The sequence below is a fragment of the Corvus cornix genome, chromosome 4 (assembly GCF_000738735.6).
Source record: "Corvus cornix cornix isolate S_Up_H32 chromosome 4, ASM73873v5, whole genome shotgun sequence".
NCBI lineage: Eukaryota > Metazoa > Chordata > Aves > Passeriformes > Corvidae > Corvus > Corvus cornix.
In genome coordinates this window covers 33740716-33760077 of record NC_046334.1, presented here as the reverse complement: position 1 = coordinate 33760077, position 19362 = coordinate 33740716, and the positions used below count along the sequence as shown (strand labels likewise).

Here is a 19362-nt window from a genome sequence, read left to right as displayed (position 1 = left end):
CTCACACCCTCAGAGTTGTTCTAAAACTACTCCTCATGAAAGCAAATATAATTCGCTGTGCAAGTAAACTGTTTAAATAAATCTTGATATTATATAAGAACCATCTGAAATTATTTTATTTGCTTATCTGAATGCATCATCTGGAAACATAGGAAGCTCTGCCTTTTGGCCACTCTTTGGACAATCACTGTGCCCTAAGCAAAATTCTTTATCCTCTTTTGGGCAAGTGGAAAAGTGTTGAAAGTCTTAGTGCTACAATGCCCATGACAGCAAGAAAGTATCTAACTAACACCTATTAAAACATCAGACACCAATAAAATGGACTCATTTTTGTTTAATAACAATTAAACTTGTTACTAGGAATATATTTAACTGCTGCTACCAGTGTGAGAATAATGAAACTCATCTGCACAACTATTTTGATACAACATCCCCAGCTGATGTCCTTGTCCCCTCACTTCTTACAAGAGCTGATACTTAAATTCCACCATACAATTTACAACATCCAAGGATCACAATGTGGTTGGAGAGGTACTGGCACCCTTCAAATGCAGCAATGTGTTTCTCTCATTCCATTTCTGTAGGAAAAGACATGAAATTCCCGAGGACAGCAAGACAGAGAATTTCCAGAGTCAGATTTAAATGCACTGAAAATGAATTTTAAAATAAACATCTTTCCTTTGCAATTCTGTGTCCTGATTTTGCTGGTTATTCCCTGATCAGGCATCACTTATAACCACCAAAATGAATAAAAAAATTCAAAATCAATTGACTAGAGTCAATTACTGATAGATCTTTTTATCATGGAACTATATATAGCAAAGAAATTGGTTTAATAAACACTGCATATCCTATTAGGCATCGTATTTCACACACCTCAACAAGAAAAATAGGAGTTATTTTAGAACAATATTGATTTTTTGGCACTTTGATCTTGACAATCTCTGTTTTATAATATTGAAGAGAAAACCCACAAGCCTACATTTTGAAGCATTATTGCTCTGTAAGAGCTATCTGATCGTGCTCAGATATTTTCAAACACATGATACTCACTTATAGTCACTCAACATTTGCACTTGCAGACCATTACTCAGGCAAAACTCCCCCCAGAAAGTCACCTGAGAGTATCTGTTTGAGTGGGAGCTGCCTCCGTAACAGTCTGCAGGAGAATCACTCACATGGGTCACACACCAACACTCTACATATGTCCACAGCACAGCCTCCACCTTCACACTTCCCAGCTCAACCTGTTCTGCTGTGTTACTATTTATACCACCTTTACACTTCAAGTACTTAGAGTACTCTTATTCCTATGGATCAGCAAGGGACTGTCTCCACATCAAATCTTGATATTTAGATATGTGAGTCCAACACAGAAAGAAAGTCCACGTATGTGTTCTGTATAAAACATTTGTAGCTGGATATTTCAGGATTGGCTGTGCAGTGTTTAACAGATCATTGCAGCTCACTGAGCATCCAGCATGAGGCCTCTGAGAACATGCTGGTCACACACAGCCCACTCATCTTTCTCCTCCTCCTCATTTCCAGCTGTGAGCACAGGTGCCCAGTTTCTTTGCTACAGAGCTATCGAAGCACTAGAGGACAGTCTTACAGAAAGTCTGATGATGAGCTAGAAGTTATATTTGGAGGGAATAACTGATAATTGTAAACAAGAGAATAACACATCAAGGGAAGAAAACAGGAAGGAGTAGAAGACTGGTCAGGCAGCACTGTGAAAAGCCGAAAAGCAAGTAAAAAATGCATTCAGTGGAGGGGGAATCCAGAAGCAAGGGAACTTGCCATAGTAACAATGACAGAAATTACAGGAAAAGAAGTAGAAGATACACAGCAGACACAAAGAATGAATATGCATTAAAACACATTAACAGATTGGCCATTAGCTCTGTCTTAGCCAAGAAAAATATTCTGACAAGACAGAACTAAAAATACACAAAGATTTCTCTAGTCACACTTTCAGTTCTGTTACTGTGAAGGAATGTAGTAGGGAGGTGGAGAGAGATTGCTTGTGGTTAAGAATGGGGGGAATGAACTGAATTCAATAATGACTGAAACAAGTAGATTAGAAAGATCCTAATAAGTCTGAGAAAATCTGAAAAACACTATGAAATGCTGCTCATCCAACTGAAAGCTTTGAAAGGCCAAAACTTAGTTTTGCTCTGTAATATCGCTCTTAGAATATAACTTTTCTTCAGATACATATTAAAAACAAAAATTATATACCATAATATTTTGCTTGGTTGAAAACCAAACTATAAAAAACTATTTCAGTTTAAGGATAAATACATCTTTTCTAAACAAAGACTAGAGATTTCTTCCCTTGTTCATCTTATAAAATTTAGAGTACTATAATGCATCCAGGAAGGGAACAAAAAAGTCTTCTTCTTCACAAGGTCCCCTGTGCTTGTGAAAACCAGAAGTTGACTCTCCTCTCTTACAGCTCTTCCATTTTACAGACCTGTCACTACCATGCACCCCAGACATGATTTTCTCTCCAAAAAGAAGTGAATGAAATTATGTCATAAGCCTATCAACCCTATTGTCCAGAGGGGCAATCGGAATGACATAAGGCAGACATCCAGGTGTGGTGAATGTTTCAGAGTTTGCCTTGGGGACCTGATTCCAAGCTCAATTAGATTTGCCAGTTAGACTCATTTTGCAGTGATGTAATACTCCTCCTTGCAGGTCACTTGTTTGACACACAGGATATATATTCAGAAGCAGATCCCTATGGAAAGTGGTCTGGACATGAAATTGAGCCTTTGGTGTGGAAGGATATTCGCAAAGTTAGAACATAAAACATGCTCGTTTAATGTAATTTTCCCAGAGTTTCATATTGAATTAATCTTCTCAATGAAGCTGAGGAGAAAAAGAACTTTATGTTCTCACAAATCTCTTTCAAAGCTGTTGAGATACCACATTTAAGGACATCAACAATAAAGTAATGGTGGAGAATTTTGGGGGGGAAAAAATTATTTAAAAGCTAAATTTGTCAGTAGTCTTATTTACCCTATAAGTTTATCCACAGCAGGATGGAAACCAGTTGGGAAGACTGTTCAGAAAAGCTTGTTTCTGTTTCAGCTGCCTACACTATGCATTTACTACATGAACAGTCACAGTTCTGTCAATCTGGCAAGCAATATTAGCAGCACAACCTCTATATTAGTGTAAACTTCACAATATATCTTTAAGAGTCTACTACATGACTGAACTATAAATATGAAATACCTCAATTATCTAAATCATGCACAGATTCAAAACATGTAATCAGAGGTTTTAAGAATTTTCCTATTACCAGGCTGCACAATTAGAATGCTTACTACTGAACATGTCCCAGAGCACAAGAGGGAAACTAAAAAAAAAACCTACAATGTAGCAGCATAGAAAGCTGCTGCTACAACAATAAAAAACAATAGTTAGATTGCAGTTACAGATGATATGGTATAACAATTGTACTCAACATCTACCATCAATTTTTCATGTTCAGCTACTCACAAATAAAATACATTACTAGGTTTCATGCTTCAGTGATGTGGGAAATACTAATTTCCCTGCTACAGACAATCCAAACTTTTTTTATTATTTATAAAGGTGCAAAGTAACCAAATGAGTTCCTTAGAATCTCACAGGAGGGAGAAATGGACATGTGAGGAGGGTCTGCCTTAATTTTCTCTAATTCTCCAGCAGGCGGGCATGCATACAGACAGAATTTGTTCTTAGTCAAATAACTGTATGCTAACGAACTTTCAAGTCATGAAGCCATAAATTTAATTGCTTGTTTTCAAGATTTTTTTTTTGACATTTTTATCTAGCTTCACTGAGGAAAAAAAAATAAAAATAATTCATACATGATTTGAAAGGAAAAAGATCCCAATTAGCTGGGTTTTGGCAGGGGTAGTAATCCAAACTAACTACAGTGAAAACTGTAAAAGTTTCAGTGAAGTTTTCCTTGGGAGAATTTTCCCCAGTGCAATACAGAATTTCTGGTGCAGAAAAAAACAAGAAAACAAGGCCTACAAAAGAGAAAAATAATAGCCCAAGGAACTCAGCTTCAAGCCTGTTTCCCAAACCTTTAACACTTGTTTTAGGAAGTGAAGTACCTCACAGAAGAAGTGCTAAAAGAGACTTATCTGGGGACAGTCAGCTGTCCAGAGGCTGAAACAGACCTCAACACTGTGGCTATGCAACAAAACGAAGGCTTCTAGCCTAATCTCCCACCGTTCGCGGTATTTTAATTGGAAGACCACACCAGAGTACACTCTCTTTTTTATTTGCTTTGTTTTGTTTTAGGAAAACAAAGTTGTTGAGAAAACAAAACAAAAGCCTTCAAAAAACATTGAATATCAACTAAGTGCAGGCTATGAACAAGTATTACAGGATGGGAAATGATTTTTCTACCCATCTCACTCTCTATGTTTCTCAGCAGATATCCTGAATACATCATAAACTGTGGTAAGAATGGACAAAAAGAAAAACTACAGGAATCCACAGATAAATATAGGTGCATGCTGCAATCTGAAAAGTCTGATGATGCCCACTGAAATCTAACTCAGCATTTTATTCTTTGGAGTGGTATCTGATTATACAAATGCTGATCTATGTCCTTAGATTCTTTAGAGTGCGGTGTTCCCAGTTTCACATCTTCTGGCAAATTAGATCTTGAAGATGAACTAAGAATGCCTTACACTTGAACTCACAACAGTAAACACTGGGGGCAATATCCTGCAGAGAGACACAAGGAAATATCCGAGACATCAGAAGCACAGAAACTGTGTTACATCACATCCCGCTGTTACAGTGTGCCAGGATTCTTGTTATAAGGAGGAGTAGCATGACCCAAAATTCACACATAGGTTAAAGGTCTGCAGACAAACCCACGGGAAATCACACAGCTCATCAAGTTCTTCTGCACAATGTCAACAGCTTCCTTCCAGTGGTCATCTCCCCAACAGCATCACAACATTTCTCCAGGCCCTTCTCCTACCTGAAGTACTGGGGCTCCCAGTACGCTGGCTTCACTACTGAGAGTGTACTTTGGGGTTGTTGCACAAAATAGCTGCTGTTTTAGATGCAAATGGAAACATCAGTTCCAGAAACAATTGCCAGTTCTACTGGGCATCTGACTGACACTTGTTATCTGTAGGTTTTTCACAAAGCTGGAAATATTGTAAGAAAATGTACTTTTCAGCCTCTATAGCATCCCGCACTGTGCCGCTTCCAGGAAGTCAAAGCAACAGTGTGATTCTAGGCACATTCACTAAAATGATCCCTTCCTTGTGAAAATATTAAAATACACACATAATACCCATAAAAAAATCCCACAGAATACCCAAAATAACCCCTCAGAGGCTGTCACATTGTGTTTCTGGTAAATTTCTTCAGTTCTTTCACAAAAACCAGGGAGAAAGGTTTATTCAACAGAGTTAGGATAGTATCTATAGAGATATAGAATTGTAACTTCATCTAACTATGGATCTGATGCCTCATGTACAGTGCTTTCTGTCACAAGATTACAAGTGTTTTCACATGTAGTCTATGCAATAAAAACTAAGCAGTGAACATTACTCACTGGAGAAAATTTGAACACAAATAACTTCGAAAATACAGGTCAAACAATCTTGCATCAACATATTTGGGGGTAGGTAAAATTATTCTAACATGTCTAAAATTTGCACAGGTATCACTGGAGTTTTGAAGCATGTCACTAGGTAAAACCATAGTGGTTTTGGGTGTTTCTCCATTTTACTAAGTTGCAGAAATTCACTTTTATCTGGTTCCTAACAACACTGACCCAACTGACCAGCCTGAACAGCTTAAAAAAAAAAACAAAACCACTTTTACAGCCTCAGCTGCAGGTCCTCAAGATGCAGTAAAAACAGGTGTTGACTATATCTAAGATACAAAGCTTGCATACCTTGAATGTTATCTGTGCAAGAATTCTCTTATTTTATCCTGTTACCTTGCGCATAGAGTGACACCCAGATTTGAGTGTGAACGTCTCACACCCCTGAGTGTGAAGCCTGGCTTTGTCCTTCTACAGGGCCTCACTGTGGAACCCATCCTGATGGCAGAGATCAGTAAACTTACTCCTGGGAGTCCAAAACCCACCCCAGCCGATAAGAGCTGACCTAGGGAGAGCACAGACTTGGGCTGTGCTGCTAAAAGAGGCTGAGCACCCACTACTCCCAGCATCTTTGATCAGGCACCAGTACTTTACAGTCTAGGATTAACAGAGCCTTTAAGGAAGGTCTAGCAGGAAAAGTAAATTGCAAAATACCGTTGTAGGATCAGTTTCACTGATATCTAGAGCTTTCAATTTTTTATGAAAAATGATGGGTACGTGGTACATACCCAGTGTGCAGCAGTTAGGTGCATTTTTATTTCTGAAGGACTACCACACACTAAGAAGCAAACAAAAAAAAAATGGGGGTTTTACTGGGTAGAGAACTTCAAAGTGACAGCTTTTAAGACTAAGAGGAACTACACAAAGGTAACTCTCCGCACACCTACCTGTCTCTCATCCCTGTAGTACCTAAGCTCCATATACCTGTGAAGCAGCACAAGCAAGAACTTCAATAAAATATTTCCATGGGCCAAATTTTCCAAACAAACGCTTCTTTCTCCAGGCAAAACAGAGTGATGGCAGGGAATTGGCAATGCAGATCAAATTGCAGTCTCCTACTGTTGTCTTTCTCTCATGCATAACCTCTAAACACTTAGTATCGTGAATTATAATTGCTAATTATTCCCACTATGAAACGAGAATCCCACAGCAACTGAGAGTAAATACGCATTTCTCATTATATGAAATGATGCATATGAATCTTCTTAAAGAATTACAGACCAGAAGAAAAGAATGCAGGTTAACTATGACCAGTTACTTATATTTATTTGTGAGTGCTAACTGAGGAAAAATAATGTTTTGTTTGCAGTTGCTTCTGTTCTTTTTGAACATTCTCCAGCTGTAAGAAAATCAGACCTAACAATTCACACTTAGGAACAAAATATTTTTGTGATTAGAAAAACAGAGTGTCTGCATATTTGGCATATATGTACACCACATTCTCTTCAATAAATTAAAGAAAACCACACAGATATAGTGAACACAACCTTTGGCTGAACTAGTTTTCAGAATATAAAATAATTAATGCAAAGGAGGCTGCTAGAAAACTTGAGCACTTGTTTAACAATAGAGCTGTTGGGAATGGACAACCACTGTTGATAACACATTGGGGAGGGAAAAAAAAGCATCACCGAGATACACTTGTCTACTGAAGTACCAGTGAACCCGGTCCCTGAGGTCAGTTCTTGTTACTGATAACTTTAATGGGTGAAGAACTGTACCTGGCTTTAAGGAGGCTGCAGTCCTAAATCAGTAGGATAAACGTTCTAGAAAATCACTCAATTGCTGTGCTAAGTGAGAAGAGGCTGCAACTCAGCTCTCCCCGCACGGTTTAGACAGGGATCTGTCAGGCACCGAGCACGCGGGAGGCACCCACCGCACACGCTGTGGAACACCAGCCCGCAGCACGCACCAGTCGGGCTCTGAGAGCCGGACGCGTGGGCTTGCCCGGCTGAAACCCCGGCAGACAACCACCACCCCCGCATCCCCTCCCGCTCGGGAGCCGCACTTATCGCATCCACATCCATGGGGCGGCCAGCGCCGAGGGCCCGCTCCGGCCCACGGGAAGGGTTGACCGGCCGGGGAGCGACAGGTTGGGATGGAAGAAGGCGAGAGGGAGGCGGAGGCGGCACCCGCTCCCGTCGCGGGGGCGGGCAGGGCCCCGGGAGAAGCCGCCACCCTCCGGCGGAGCCCGGCCCGGCGGCTTCGTGTTCCCGACTGGTGCTGCGGGGCACGGTCCCGCCTCGAAACCTTCGAGCGACGCCGAAATGCTCTCCGCAACTTCCGCGGCTCCGGCGGCGTCCTGACCCGAGGGCTCCTCGGCCGGCACGACGCCCCCGGGGCCGCGGAGCGGTGGCGGCCGGTCCAGCCCTGCCCGCCGCCGCGCCCCTCTCCCACCCCAGCCGGAGACCGTAGGGAAGTAAGTGGGAAGTCCCGGAAAAGCAGGTCCCGGGTACCTTCCCAGGTAAGGGGGCTGGACGTAGGGCTCCGGCTGCGCTCGTCGCCGCTGCCCCGGGAGGGAGCAGGTGAGCCCGGGACTCCCCCCTCACGCACCCCGCGTAAATAAAGCCGAGACAAAGTCACCATCTGGGGAGGGGGCGGGGAGCTGCATCAGACGTGGAAGTCACTTACCGGCTTTGCAAGGATCCTTATAATCTATCGCCTCGGCTTTATCCTCTTCAGTGAAATCGTAAGTGTAGTCATAATCAAGGCCAGAGCAGGAAGAAGGCTTCCCGCAGACAGTCCACCCGGCCAGCCACAGTGCCATCCTCCAGCAAAGCATCTTCATCCTCCCTCGGGCGGAGAGGTGGCGAGCAGGGCGAGGGTGAACTAGACGGCCGGCTCGGCTGTCCACGCCGGTTTGGGAAAGGAGGGTAAGGGATGGAGAAACCACAGCTTTTGGGGGAGGTTGGTATTTTTTCCTTCCTCCACCTGGAGGCTCTTCCAAGAGACGGTGCTCCCTAGGTAGCCCCAGTCAGACGGGTGCGACGCAGAGTGAGGAGCATGAGCGTCGCTGGCCCCCCTGCCCCCTCGCCGGGGAAAAGTCGCTGGGTGTGTGGGTGGGCGCAGGGGGTGGACTCAGGCCGGGAGATCCTGTCTGTCAGGGCTTCCCCTCGTCTCTGTCAAACCCCAGCCAAACTTCCCGCGGAGGAGGAGGCGGCGGCAGCGGCTGCTGCCCGCGTCCCGCTCCGCGCCCGGCCCGCGCCCCGCTGCGTGCCCGCCGACCGCCGCGCCTCCGACCCCGGTCCCGCTGATGCTGCCAGAAGATGGATCCGGGCTGCACATCAGCAAACTACCACGGGGAGAGGGGAAAAGAGAAAGAAAAAGAAAAAAAAGAAGGAAGGAAAGAAAAGGGAGGAGGGAGGGGGAGGTGGGGTGCACTACAGCAAACCGCGGAGCTCTACTGATGGGAGGCAGCAGCTATGCTGGAAGGAGCAAAGTGTCAGAGCTTCGCCCCCCTCTGCACAAACACTTACTCTAAGCTCTGTCTCTGGCCTGTCCCCCCTCCTCCGTCCCCCTTTAACTTACGAAAACCTTACAGGCAACTAACACACAGTCGTCAGCATCCTGCTTACTTATTCATACAGTCAGGGTCAGGATCCGGGCTGCTTCTGATCTGCTCCCTTGATAGTGTGTCTTATGGAAACACACGCGCATTCACTATACGCCTCTATCTCCATATAGCCTTCTCTCTAGATAAGCAGTGCATGGCATTTAAACAACAACAAAAGGATCTTGATCAGATAAAACAATGCACAGATCGACAGCCGGCAGCCAAAAAAAGCGCGAGAAAATGGGTGATGAGGAGGACGATGAGAAGAATTAAGTACAATTTAGGAGACAGGAAAATAAATCAGTGTCTGTATATTTCCCCCTCTGCTGCAGCTGCTTTGCAGTGTTAGCCCCATGAGCTGAAGGGTGGGGGTTAAGGAGCGAGGGGGAGGGGGAAAGAGAAAAGTTTAAGCGCCCACAGTTTGTTTAAAACAGAGGAAGGCATTATAAAAGGTCCATTGGTCTCCAGAAGTTCAGCCAAGCAGCTGGGAACCGGCTCCAAAATGAAAGTAAGAACAAACAAACAAACATAAAAAAAATAATCAAGGCAAACAAAAAGTAAAATTGCAGCATGCAGCAGCAGCGCAGAGATCTTGCAGTCGAGCTTTCCTGCTCTCACGTGGATCTCCAGGAAAGTGGTGTAGGTTTATTTTCCAAGCGAAGTTTCCGCGGGAGCCACCGCCCCGCTCCGCGGTGTCCTGCCTGGCCTCGCCCGGCCCCGCCGCGCTTCAGCGCCGAGGCGCCCCGAGCTGCCGCCGGCTGCGCGGGGCCGGGTTTTGTTTTAAAGCTCGAGAAGGGATCAGCGCGCAAAGCCTCATTTCAGCCGATCAACCTGGAGAGGGAGGAGGAGGGGTGGAAATACGTGCTGCTGGATTAAATAAGATCAAGCGGGAAAAAAATTTATATATATATATAGGTGGCTAGAGATCTCCCTGCCTGCCTCCTCCCCTCCCCCGAGACTGGCAGCTCCGATCCTGCAGAAACGCCTGAGACTGTTTCTGACCAAGGTGAGACTTTTCCGTAGCAAACTCTATTCCTCCTCCTTTTACGAATTTCCATGGAAAAGGGCGGGGGGGACGACGAGGGGCGGGTAGAGGGGTGTTTCTTCTGCTCCCATTTCGCCGGGGTGTCACATTTAACACGGACTTTTGAAAAGGCTGCCGCGGAGAAGTGGCCGCGTCTTTCTCTCACGTCCTAGCCCTCACAGGCTCGCTCTCCCCGCAGCACTTCCCGGTAGCCTTCCCCCTGTGGCAGGGGTGGAAATCCGGAGATAGTCCCTTCCCCTGGCTGTGCCAGGAGCGCAGGCAGCGCCGGCGGCGCGCCCCTCGGCCCCGCGGGCAGCTCCAGGTGCCGCGGGGGCGGGGGGCAAGCCGAAAGCACTTACGAAAACTCCGGGTGGGCACAGTTTGCTATCGAGAGAGGGAAGGAGGGAGGGGGCACAACTTTCTATCGCCGCTATCAAGACTTAGCTGCCCCCAAAAAACGGGGGACGGGGGTCGGGTGGGGGCAAGGTGTAAAGCCTCCTTTCGAATGACGAAACCTGTACTGCCTACCCGGGGACTCTTCGTCTGCCCCTGCCGTCCTGCGAATGAAGGGCTAGTGTTACTATAGATAGGCACTCTCGGCAGGTCATAACATTAAATCTGAAAAGGTCGGTCAAGACAGAACTAATAGGAGTTTAACAATATTAAGAAGTCTGGCACCGAGTAGCATCAGTCTCTTTAAAGCAACCATGTGCTTCCTTACATTTTTGGCATCCAGACTGTGTCCACATTGCTCCTAATTCAGTCTTGTTGCTCCAAAGTTGAAAGCCAAGGAATGGGTAGCTGCCACTGAAAAGGTGCAGCCTTCACTAGGCAATCTCTATCCCAGCAGTTCAGTTTGCTGTGTGTCATAAAGCCCTCAAAAAGCACCACATACCAGATGAAAGAAAAGCCTGAGAAACTTGAGGCCTGCTCTTTTCCCCTCTTCCTCAGTATACTTTCTATGACTAGCCACCTCAGACACTTGGAACTGACTCCAAGGAAGTTGTCAGAGACCCTTTCTGTCAGTCCCTCAGAGCACTGTGGGAGCTGATGGCTACCTCTGCTTGCACAGTGTCACGGTTTGCTGGGCTGTGCTTGGCTAAAGAAACCAGCCTGATCCAATCTGAAATATGATTTCTGTTATTTTTTTATGTCCACAAAGGAGGCAGCTTATCTTGCAGTGTTATTAATTACATGCTCATTTGAAAAAGTGGACCCCCCTAACCTGGTTTTGTTACTTTGCTTGCTCTTGCTTCATATGTCCACACCTTTAAAAAGTTAACTTTCTTTCCTGTGCCTTTACACTTCCACCCCTAAAAGAAACCATCTCTGTCTAGCAAGCACTTGTTTGTCAACAGAGCTTTAGAAACACTGATTTTGCTGATTGCTTTACAGCCCAAGAAGTGGAATGTACAACATGCAATCCTCAACACGCCAGTCTCCCAAGTGAGGAGATTATTAGAGCCTCTGCGGTGGGAGATTAACTCTCCCAGCAAGGTAGGCACTGACGTCACCTTCTGCCTCAATCTGCCCCCAGCCTCAGCATCACCAGCACTAGCACTGGCGGAGCAGCACCAAGCACTCACAGCCTTGAGGACAGCTGGCCTTGCAGAGCCCTGACTAAGACAGGAAACAAACTCAGAAACGCTAGATGGGAGTCATGCAGAAATCTGGGCACATGAGTGCTGTAACAAACAAATGTGTGTATATGTCAGGGTAAAAGCTGTTTTCTGCTGGTAACCCAGAGCAGCTACACATTAGAATTACTCTTTAAAATATGCACTGCGGCTCTGCAGAACCTATTCTACATTGCTTAGGTATTAATATTTCCATCAGTCACATTATTAAAAAGCTTTCTTTATATTAAGAGAATTTTTTCCTAGTAACCAAACTGTTCCACATTAAAAAAAACTTTTCCCCTAAGTAACCTGTTAATTATTCAACCTAGCTTCTTTCACGATGCAAATTTTTGAAATATTTTAAGTAAAAAATATTTTTTCCTTATCACACATTCATGTCTACCATTCCAAAAAGCTCACAACTCTGATAATCCATCTGACAACACAGTCAATCAAAAATCCATCCTACAGCCGTTTCCAAAGAAACGAATACATAGCCAGGAAGACAGAATGCTTAAGCTGGAAGAAAACCAACCAAAGGAACACAACAACAGCAACAACAAAGCCATTTTCCCTTTTCTTTTAAATTTCCTGATTTATGGGTATATTACAGGGACACAGGTAATGTTAAATGCAGTTATGTTAAAAGTGGTGGTGGCATTTATATATATATATATTTATTATTATTATTATTTTTAATCCAGAAAGCTGGAGGCTTTTCAGCTCTTCCTACACAAAAAAGAAACAACCAAAACCAAAAAAAACTTTGAAAAAAGGACAAGTATGTACCAAAGACAATCACAGAACTAAAAAAAATACATATGAAACATCGTTGCTCACACCTCCTCCTCATTCTTTGGCTATCTGTCTGCTGCTTAGGCCTCCATCTAGCGTGGAGTTTTAGGTGGGTGGACACAATGGGCTTATTCACAAACATCAAGCTCAGCACATGCCTACGGCTTTGATGGCTGAAGACCATGGTGGGTCAGCTGCTTGGGACCAGGACTCATGGGACTTTTCAGAAGGCTAAAACAGAGAAGTTCTGCAGAAGCTGGTTACCTTCCTGCTTTATCTCCTGATACACATATTCTCTCTGAGGTACCTAGAGCACTTCTGAAACAGCCGTAGTTACGTTTAAGTATTTTCACATTCCCCAAGTGCTCATTCTGTAGGGAAATACTGAAGCTGAAAGCACATTGTGACAAATAAAGTGTCTACAGTAACAAACATGCATATACACAGTCATAACACTATACTGAGTAAACCATATAAACTAAAATTAAACTTTCAAAGTTAAAAATCAAGCACTCATCATCTTAACAGCAGTGAGCTCACCAGAGAAACCGTATTTCTCCCTTCTCTCCTACATGTACTCATATATTATGAAAGTTGCTCATTGCATGCTCACGTACAATTTTTTTCTACAAACCTCTGTGCTTAATTAACAAAAAGCCCTTCAATGTTATGTTTTCTCTTTTATTTTTGAAAGCATGCCCCATGCTTTATTCATTACTCATTTATTCAGATCCTATTCTGCATACAGAGTTATTAACTTCCTCATGGGCATTTTATGGAGCTTGTTGTTACAGTATTCATGGGCTTCAAAAATATTAACTGCTTTAGTTTCATCATACACCTCTCAGATGAAGGGGTATTGTGACAGGATACGAATATTACATTTGGGAAACAGTTATAGATTGCCTGGTTTGATATTGTACTTGGCACTATAGAAAACCTTATTTCTTCAAGGCCTGGTTCCCACTGCTTTCAGTTGTAGTAATTTTACTCACTGACTAACTACCTCTAATCAAACCCTGGAGTTTTCAAGCATCTGAAAATGAGAAGCAAATTATCAAGAAGTGTAATTTAAAAGCCCTGAACCAGCTCGATCAAGGAACTCCGTGGCAAAGACAAGAGCTAAGACACAAATTTCAAGCTGTTCAGCTCTCTCAAGAATTTTGCCACCGCTTCTCTTCCCATAATTCTTTTTCTTCAATGATTCCTTCAGTTTCTAGAATAAACATGGCCAGACTCCTGCCAGCAACAGCCCCATCATTAATGATATCCACATAATTCATCCACTGCTTTGAATCTTCTTCTCCTCAACACAGTACCTGTTAGCATGAATATGTCATGCTGTGTTTGGCCAGGCATTTGAAAAGATGTGTCTCTCTTCACCACTGGATTTCATGGTTATTACTGGCAGAAGAGGGAATCTTGGGATCCCTTCCAAACTCTGGGAGAGGGTGTTTTTAAATAGCACGCTCCCATCTGCTTGCTTCCCATGTCCATGCTTTGCCTTATCTTGGCTTGTTATTTCAAACCTGTCTCCAGTCTCTCTTCAGTCTTGGCTGATCCCACTTCTGTTTTTCTTATCTAGTTAATGCTGGTGTTTGATTCTCATCCCAGTTCCAGCTGCCCTAGTTGTACTTTTCTTTAATCTTGTTCTGGTACTTCTCACTCTCAGATTCATCTTCAGCTATGCAGGGTCCTTTTGTTGTTGTTTTGTTTTCACTCCCTTTATCTAGTTGATCTTTCTCTTATGTCTCCTCTCCCGATTTAACTTTTAGTTGTGTTAACATCCACCCCCCTTGTCTATTCTTTACTCCAGGTGTGCACCACAAAGCTGGTCTTGCTCCTTGACCGTATTTCCCAGCTGCAGAGGGAAAGTCCTCGCTCCAATCCTTACACTGCTGTTCAGGCAGTTTTTGCTTGTCTGCTACCTTCCATCTACCTCTTCACTCTGTTACTTTTCAGGCATGGTTTCCTTATGCAAAAAATGTGGTTGTCCCAAAATACATCTATTATTCCCATTGCTAATTTCTCCTAATCACACCCTACATTCTTTCTCAGGAGCTTTGTGCGGACTCTACCATGCTGCAAGATCAGTTTTTCCTCCCCATCTATTCAAGTGAGACAACCTTCCCCTCTCCATCCCACAGGTATGACTGAGGTGGCTTAAGCATCCAAAATTATTGCTTCTTCTCAATTAAGTTACAGATCCAAGCAAGGCACTGCTTAAAATGATCATGTTATATATCATTGCAGGTGAGACACTCAGGTAAGAGAGCTGCTAAAACTGCTTCTATTCAAGGCTGGCTGTGGTGATGTGTAAGTCCATACCAATGCTAACAGAAAGAAAAAGGAGGTATGCCTTCACATAAGGATATTCTCCTTCTTTCTATTCTGCTCAAGATTTAACTACTTTTCCTACAGGCTGAGCATACTGAAGCCCTTCCAAAAATATTGCTGTGGTTTTTAATTAGGATCAAACTCATATATTTTCATGTTTCATTCTCAAATACCTGGATAATTTAAGCTAACATTCTGAAAGAAAGATTGATGAAGAAGAGATTAAGACTGAAAATCAGCTCACAGCTGATACTAGCAAGGAAAATATTGTACCAAATCTTCACAATTAAGCAAAGGTGTATAAGCAACTTAAACAATATCTACCAACAGAGAGTATCAAGAAATTTTAATATTAGATACGCAATCAGACTGTGTTTCTAACATGACTTGTGTTGTTCTCTCAATTTTTAATCCTCTAAAAGCTGCAGAAGAGCAAACTACATTGATAACACATACTGATGTTAAAACAAGTAATCAAGAAACAACAACAAAACCACCGGTGCACTCCTTAAATTAGAAACTGTTCTGTGTTTGCTCAGCATCCCTGATTCTCATCAAGCAATAAATCAATTTGCAGTAGCTGTGGACAGCTATTTAAACACAGGGCCAGAAGAGCTTAATTGTTAAAGCAATGTTCAAAGCTAGAAAGTATAGGAGGTTAGTATAAGAGGTCATATTAAATATTCACTTGTCTGAAAACAGCTGCATTCCAAGTATTAGGAGGCATCCTGACCTTCTCTTAATTAAAAAACAAGGTCTGTGAGCTTTGAGCTTAGCAGAGCTTAGCTTGCAGTTCTTCAGAAGACAGACAGAGGCTGCCAGATGAAAAACTGGCATCTAAATGTTTGCCAACTTGATTTTGTTTGGTTTACTTTATTGTCTAACACAAAAACCCCCAAAACAAAACAACACCCCACCCCCCAAAAATCCCCAACATCCCCACCCCCCAAAAAATAGCTAAAAGCTGTTTAAAAGCTGTTTGGTTTGAAGTTTGCAGTTTATGTTTACAAGTTGATAAATCATTCAGGACTTAATTCTCAACTTTGTAAGAGACTGCTCCTTGCCAAAGTTGACATCAAATTTGCATTTGAATTATACCAGAGCTGATCAGGGTCACTTATCAGTCATCATTCTAGACGCTGGTAACTGGTGAACATAGTTTCTTTGGCAATTATATGATAATTTAACTGTAATAAAATATAAAATTACTATTCCCAGACCTGTTCTTCTATGAACAAATGTTGGTGTTAGACTCAGAAGTGACATTTGTTGTTAGACTGACTAGGTGTACAGGGTTAATCTTACCCTCCAGTATTCAGCATACTGTCACATAGCTGGGAATCAGTGGATGATTTTTGACAGAAGAAAGCCTCTAATGAGCCTCATCTTGAGTGACTGCTGAGCATTTTGATCTTCCATTCATTTCTAGAAGACGAAGCAGCTCAGCACCTAGATGAACAGGGTTCACTGTTTTGAGCCATGTGCAGCTCAGATGAAAAGCCTCTGGTTTAGTTTACATTGTAATTTATCATTTATAACATCTCTGGCACTTAGGGCAGAAAACATGTAACACTGACACAGGAGGTAAGGAATCAAAGCAAATAGAGGAACCTTGCCCTAATTGGGTTTCTACATAGACACAATGTGTTCTTTTAACTCTGGCTCACTGAAAATAAATAAGGCCTATCACCAGCAACCAGGAAGAAGAATGGCAATTGTCTTACAGAAAGCAGCATGAAACTATGGTACAAGTGCTATCAGTGACAGAAATATTGTCCTGTAGTTATCAGCATTGTTTTGGCTGTGGTAATACTTATAAAAGTTCTCTACACAGCAGAAAACTTTTACTTTTCAACACTGTCTAACATATTTCTCATTAATACAGGTAGCAACATACCCACTGAATTTTATGGTGCAGCTATGGGAAAAAAATCCTCATATACCTAAGGTGTCTTACTTAGTACTCTTTTCTTATGTTCAGTGTCATAAGATCATAAATGTTTATGGCAAAACTAATTTAATTGCATCCACATTATACAGCCCTATCCAAAATTATTTGTACTCTGCTTATTGTCAATTCTTCTTTACTACAATAGAATATTTTCCAGCTACAGCTTCTTGTGAAAGAAGGCACTGATGCACCATGCAGCAATAATTAATAACCTCTGTCTGGAAAATTCAGGGATTATATTGTATTCTAAAGCTGAATGCTCTTTCACTCACCAAGGTGATAGTTTTGTGCAGGCACAATCAATATTTGCTGTAAATAATACATATTTCACACTAATTACACACCTATATATGGAATATACATATGTTTTACAATTTGAGCTTAACTTGCAGCCATTTCAGTACAACTTTCCTTCAGCATTATTAGAGTACTAAGCCCTTGCAATTCATTTTTTGCCCCCTCACCTCAAAGCTATATAATTTGCAATACTAGAGATGTCACAGATGACTGACTAGAGATAACTATTGTCAATTGAGGGCACATATATATGAATACTCAATATAAAGGACCCAAACTAAGGTCTGAGACCAAAGCACTTCTAAAATTAATTCCAGAATCTGGCACCAGCATTTACATAAATTTTTTTATCTTTCCAAGAAAAGGGTGAAAGAGGACCCAGGCACCACTTACACATGCACAGTTCTGTGTTGCATTTAATAGAATCCATTCTCACTGCAAAAGCACTGAGGGTTTTCTGAAGAGTCAGATTTACTATACATTCTCCAGACATCTAGGTTTGCGTTCCCCACGTGCTGGCAGGAATGCCCTTGTCAGATTAGTCACTGAAGCCCTTACTTTATGAGTATGGGTTTAAAACATTGAATATACGAACTCAGAATCTTCAAGTGTGAATCATAAGAATCAAGGTGTACATTTGTATTCCTGTTTATTATTATGTAGAACTGCACAACAGGTAAGATTTATTTTTTAAGTATGTGTTTGCATGTGCATTTTATTTGTTAAAGAATTGCACTTACCATAGAAAAACTGCACCTAATTCCCAACCTACCTCCATCTACCATAGCCAGATTTGTATCTGTGTGGATCCTCTTTTCAGTGAGTGACATGAGTAGCAGTTTGCAGGACAGACATTGCAGATAAATTTTGCACAAAATGCTAGCAGTGAAAACAGTCAGAAATATTTCTGGTTTAAGACTAACCTACATTAAAGCAAGAGATCATGACTTCTAAATGATTCAATCAGCCTTCAGTTTGTGAGAAACTCTCCTACTACTACTTTTCCTCCTTCTTAAACCTGTTTTCTTATCGCTGTATTCTGTTCATGTAACCTGTCACAAATATGCTGAAACCCATCACTTTGTTACTCAAATCTCTATAGAAATTGATACTGTCAGTTCATTTTTATCTCTATAAGTAATTATTTCTTTGGTGTCAAATGTCAAACTATTGAATATGGTTTTTTATATTTGCATATTTCCTTTGATTTTTAATACAGTCGCTTGATGTATTTGTAACAAGTTCTCTACTCCTGTCCAAGTTCCATTTACTTTAATGAACAGATCAGTTTGTCAATTGTCTCCATGAGTAAATTTGGATCTTTGGTTGTTATCACCTGTTACATTTCTTTCCATAACTTCCATCATCAGTGTTACCACAGGAACAGAATATCTGTTTGTTTGGGAAATAAAGATATAGAAACATGCCTGAGGTTTGGTTTAAAAAGCAGCAGCAAATTAGATGAGGAAGACTTCTTCTGAAACCCAATCCGTGATTATATTTTAGTATCAGAACATTAACAAGGAATTATGTTGACTTAGCCTACATTACTTCTTCAGACAGTGTACACATAATTGAGTTAGTCAGGTAGTTAGCCAGAGAAGTGATAAAACACCACAAGCACAGATTCTGTGTGAAAGAAGAGACTGGTACTTATAAATAAAATTTATTATTAATTTTCAACAGTGAGCACTTAATGAGCATTATGTAGAAAACACTCCCTAAGTCTCCTGCTAATGTCCAGGTTAAGGTCTGGAACGAAGATAGTCTCACCTGTACCAGCCACAGGCCTTTTTTACAGATTACCCACCACATGTAGTTAATAATAATTAGATGAGGTCGTCTTCCCAGACTCAACCCTCCCATCCTGAGCAAAGCTCGGTTTCAGCAAGCACCCAGAACCACCCGGCGAGAGGGCCGCGCACGGCCCCGACACCGTCCCGACACTTGCGCGTGTTTTCCCAAGAATTGCCCCGGCTTGCAAGCGGTGGCATTGGAGGCAAGGTGCAGACGTGTGGTGGCACCCCTGCCCTCCGAGCAAGCAGTGATTTTTTGGCATCCTGCGACCCCTAGTGAGAGCCGGGGCGGGCGGGAGGGCAGCGGCCGGCCCTGCCCCCGCCCCGGGCCGCCAGCGCCGGCGGGCTC

At 42.5% G+C, this 19362-nt stretch overlaps 1 protein-coding gene and 1 long non-coding RNA gene across 6 annotated transcripts in view; one reads left to right on the top strand and one right to left on the bottom strand.

Moving 5' to 3' along the window:
* Window positions 1–9941, bottom strand: part of TLL1 (tolloid like 1) — a 130349-nt gene extending 120408 nt beyond the window's left edge. For both annotated transcript variants that reach the window (XR_005601743.1, XM_039550797.1), the window contains exon 1: window positions 8273–9941. Coding sequence is in view for 1 of the 2 variants with exons in the window: in XM_039550797.1 (XP_039406731.1) it covers window positions 8273–8429 (157 nt within the window). In the remaining variant the exon portion in view is untranslated. The remainder of the gene's footprint in view (window positions 1–8272) is intronic.
* LOC104690532 overlaps window positions 9942–19362 on the top strand; it is a 30113-nt gene continuing 20692 nt past the window's right edge. Inside the window, exons 1-4 of one of the 4 annotated variants that reach the window (XR_002046069.3) lie at window positions 9955–10200; window positions 11614–11715; window positions 14691–14779; window positions 14886–14898. This is a non-coding gene — a long non-coding RNA (uncharacterized LOC104690532). Of the gene's footprint in view, window positions 10201–11613; window positions 11716–12541; window positions 14780–14885; window positions 14899–19362 lie in introns of all 4 variants that reach the window. The other 3 variants (XR_005601745.1, XR_002046068.3, XR_005601744.1) reach the window with 3 other exon arrangements.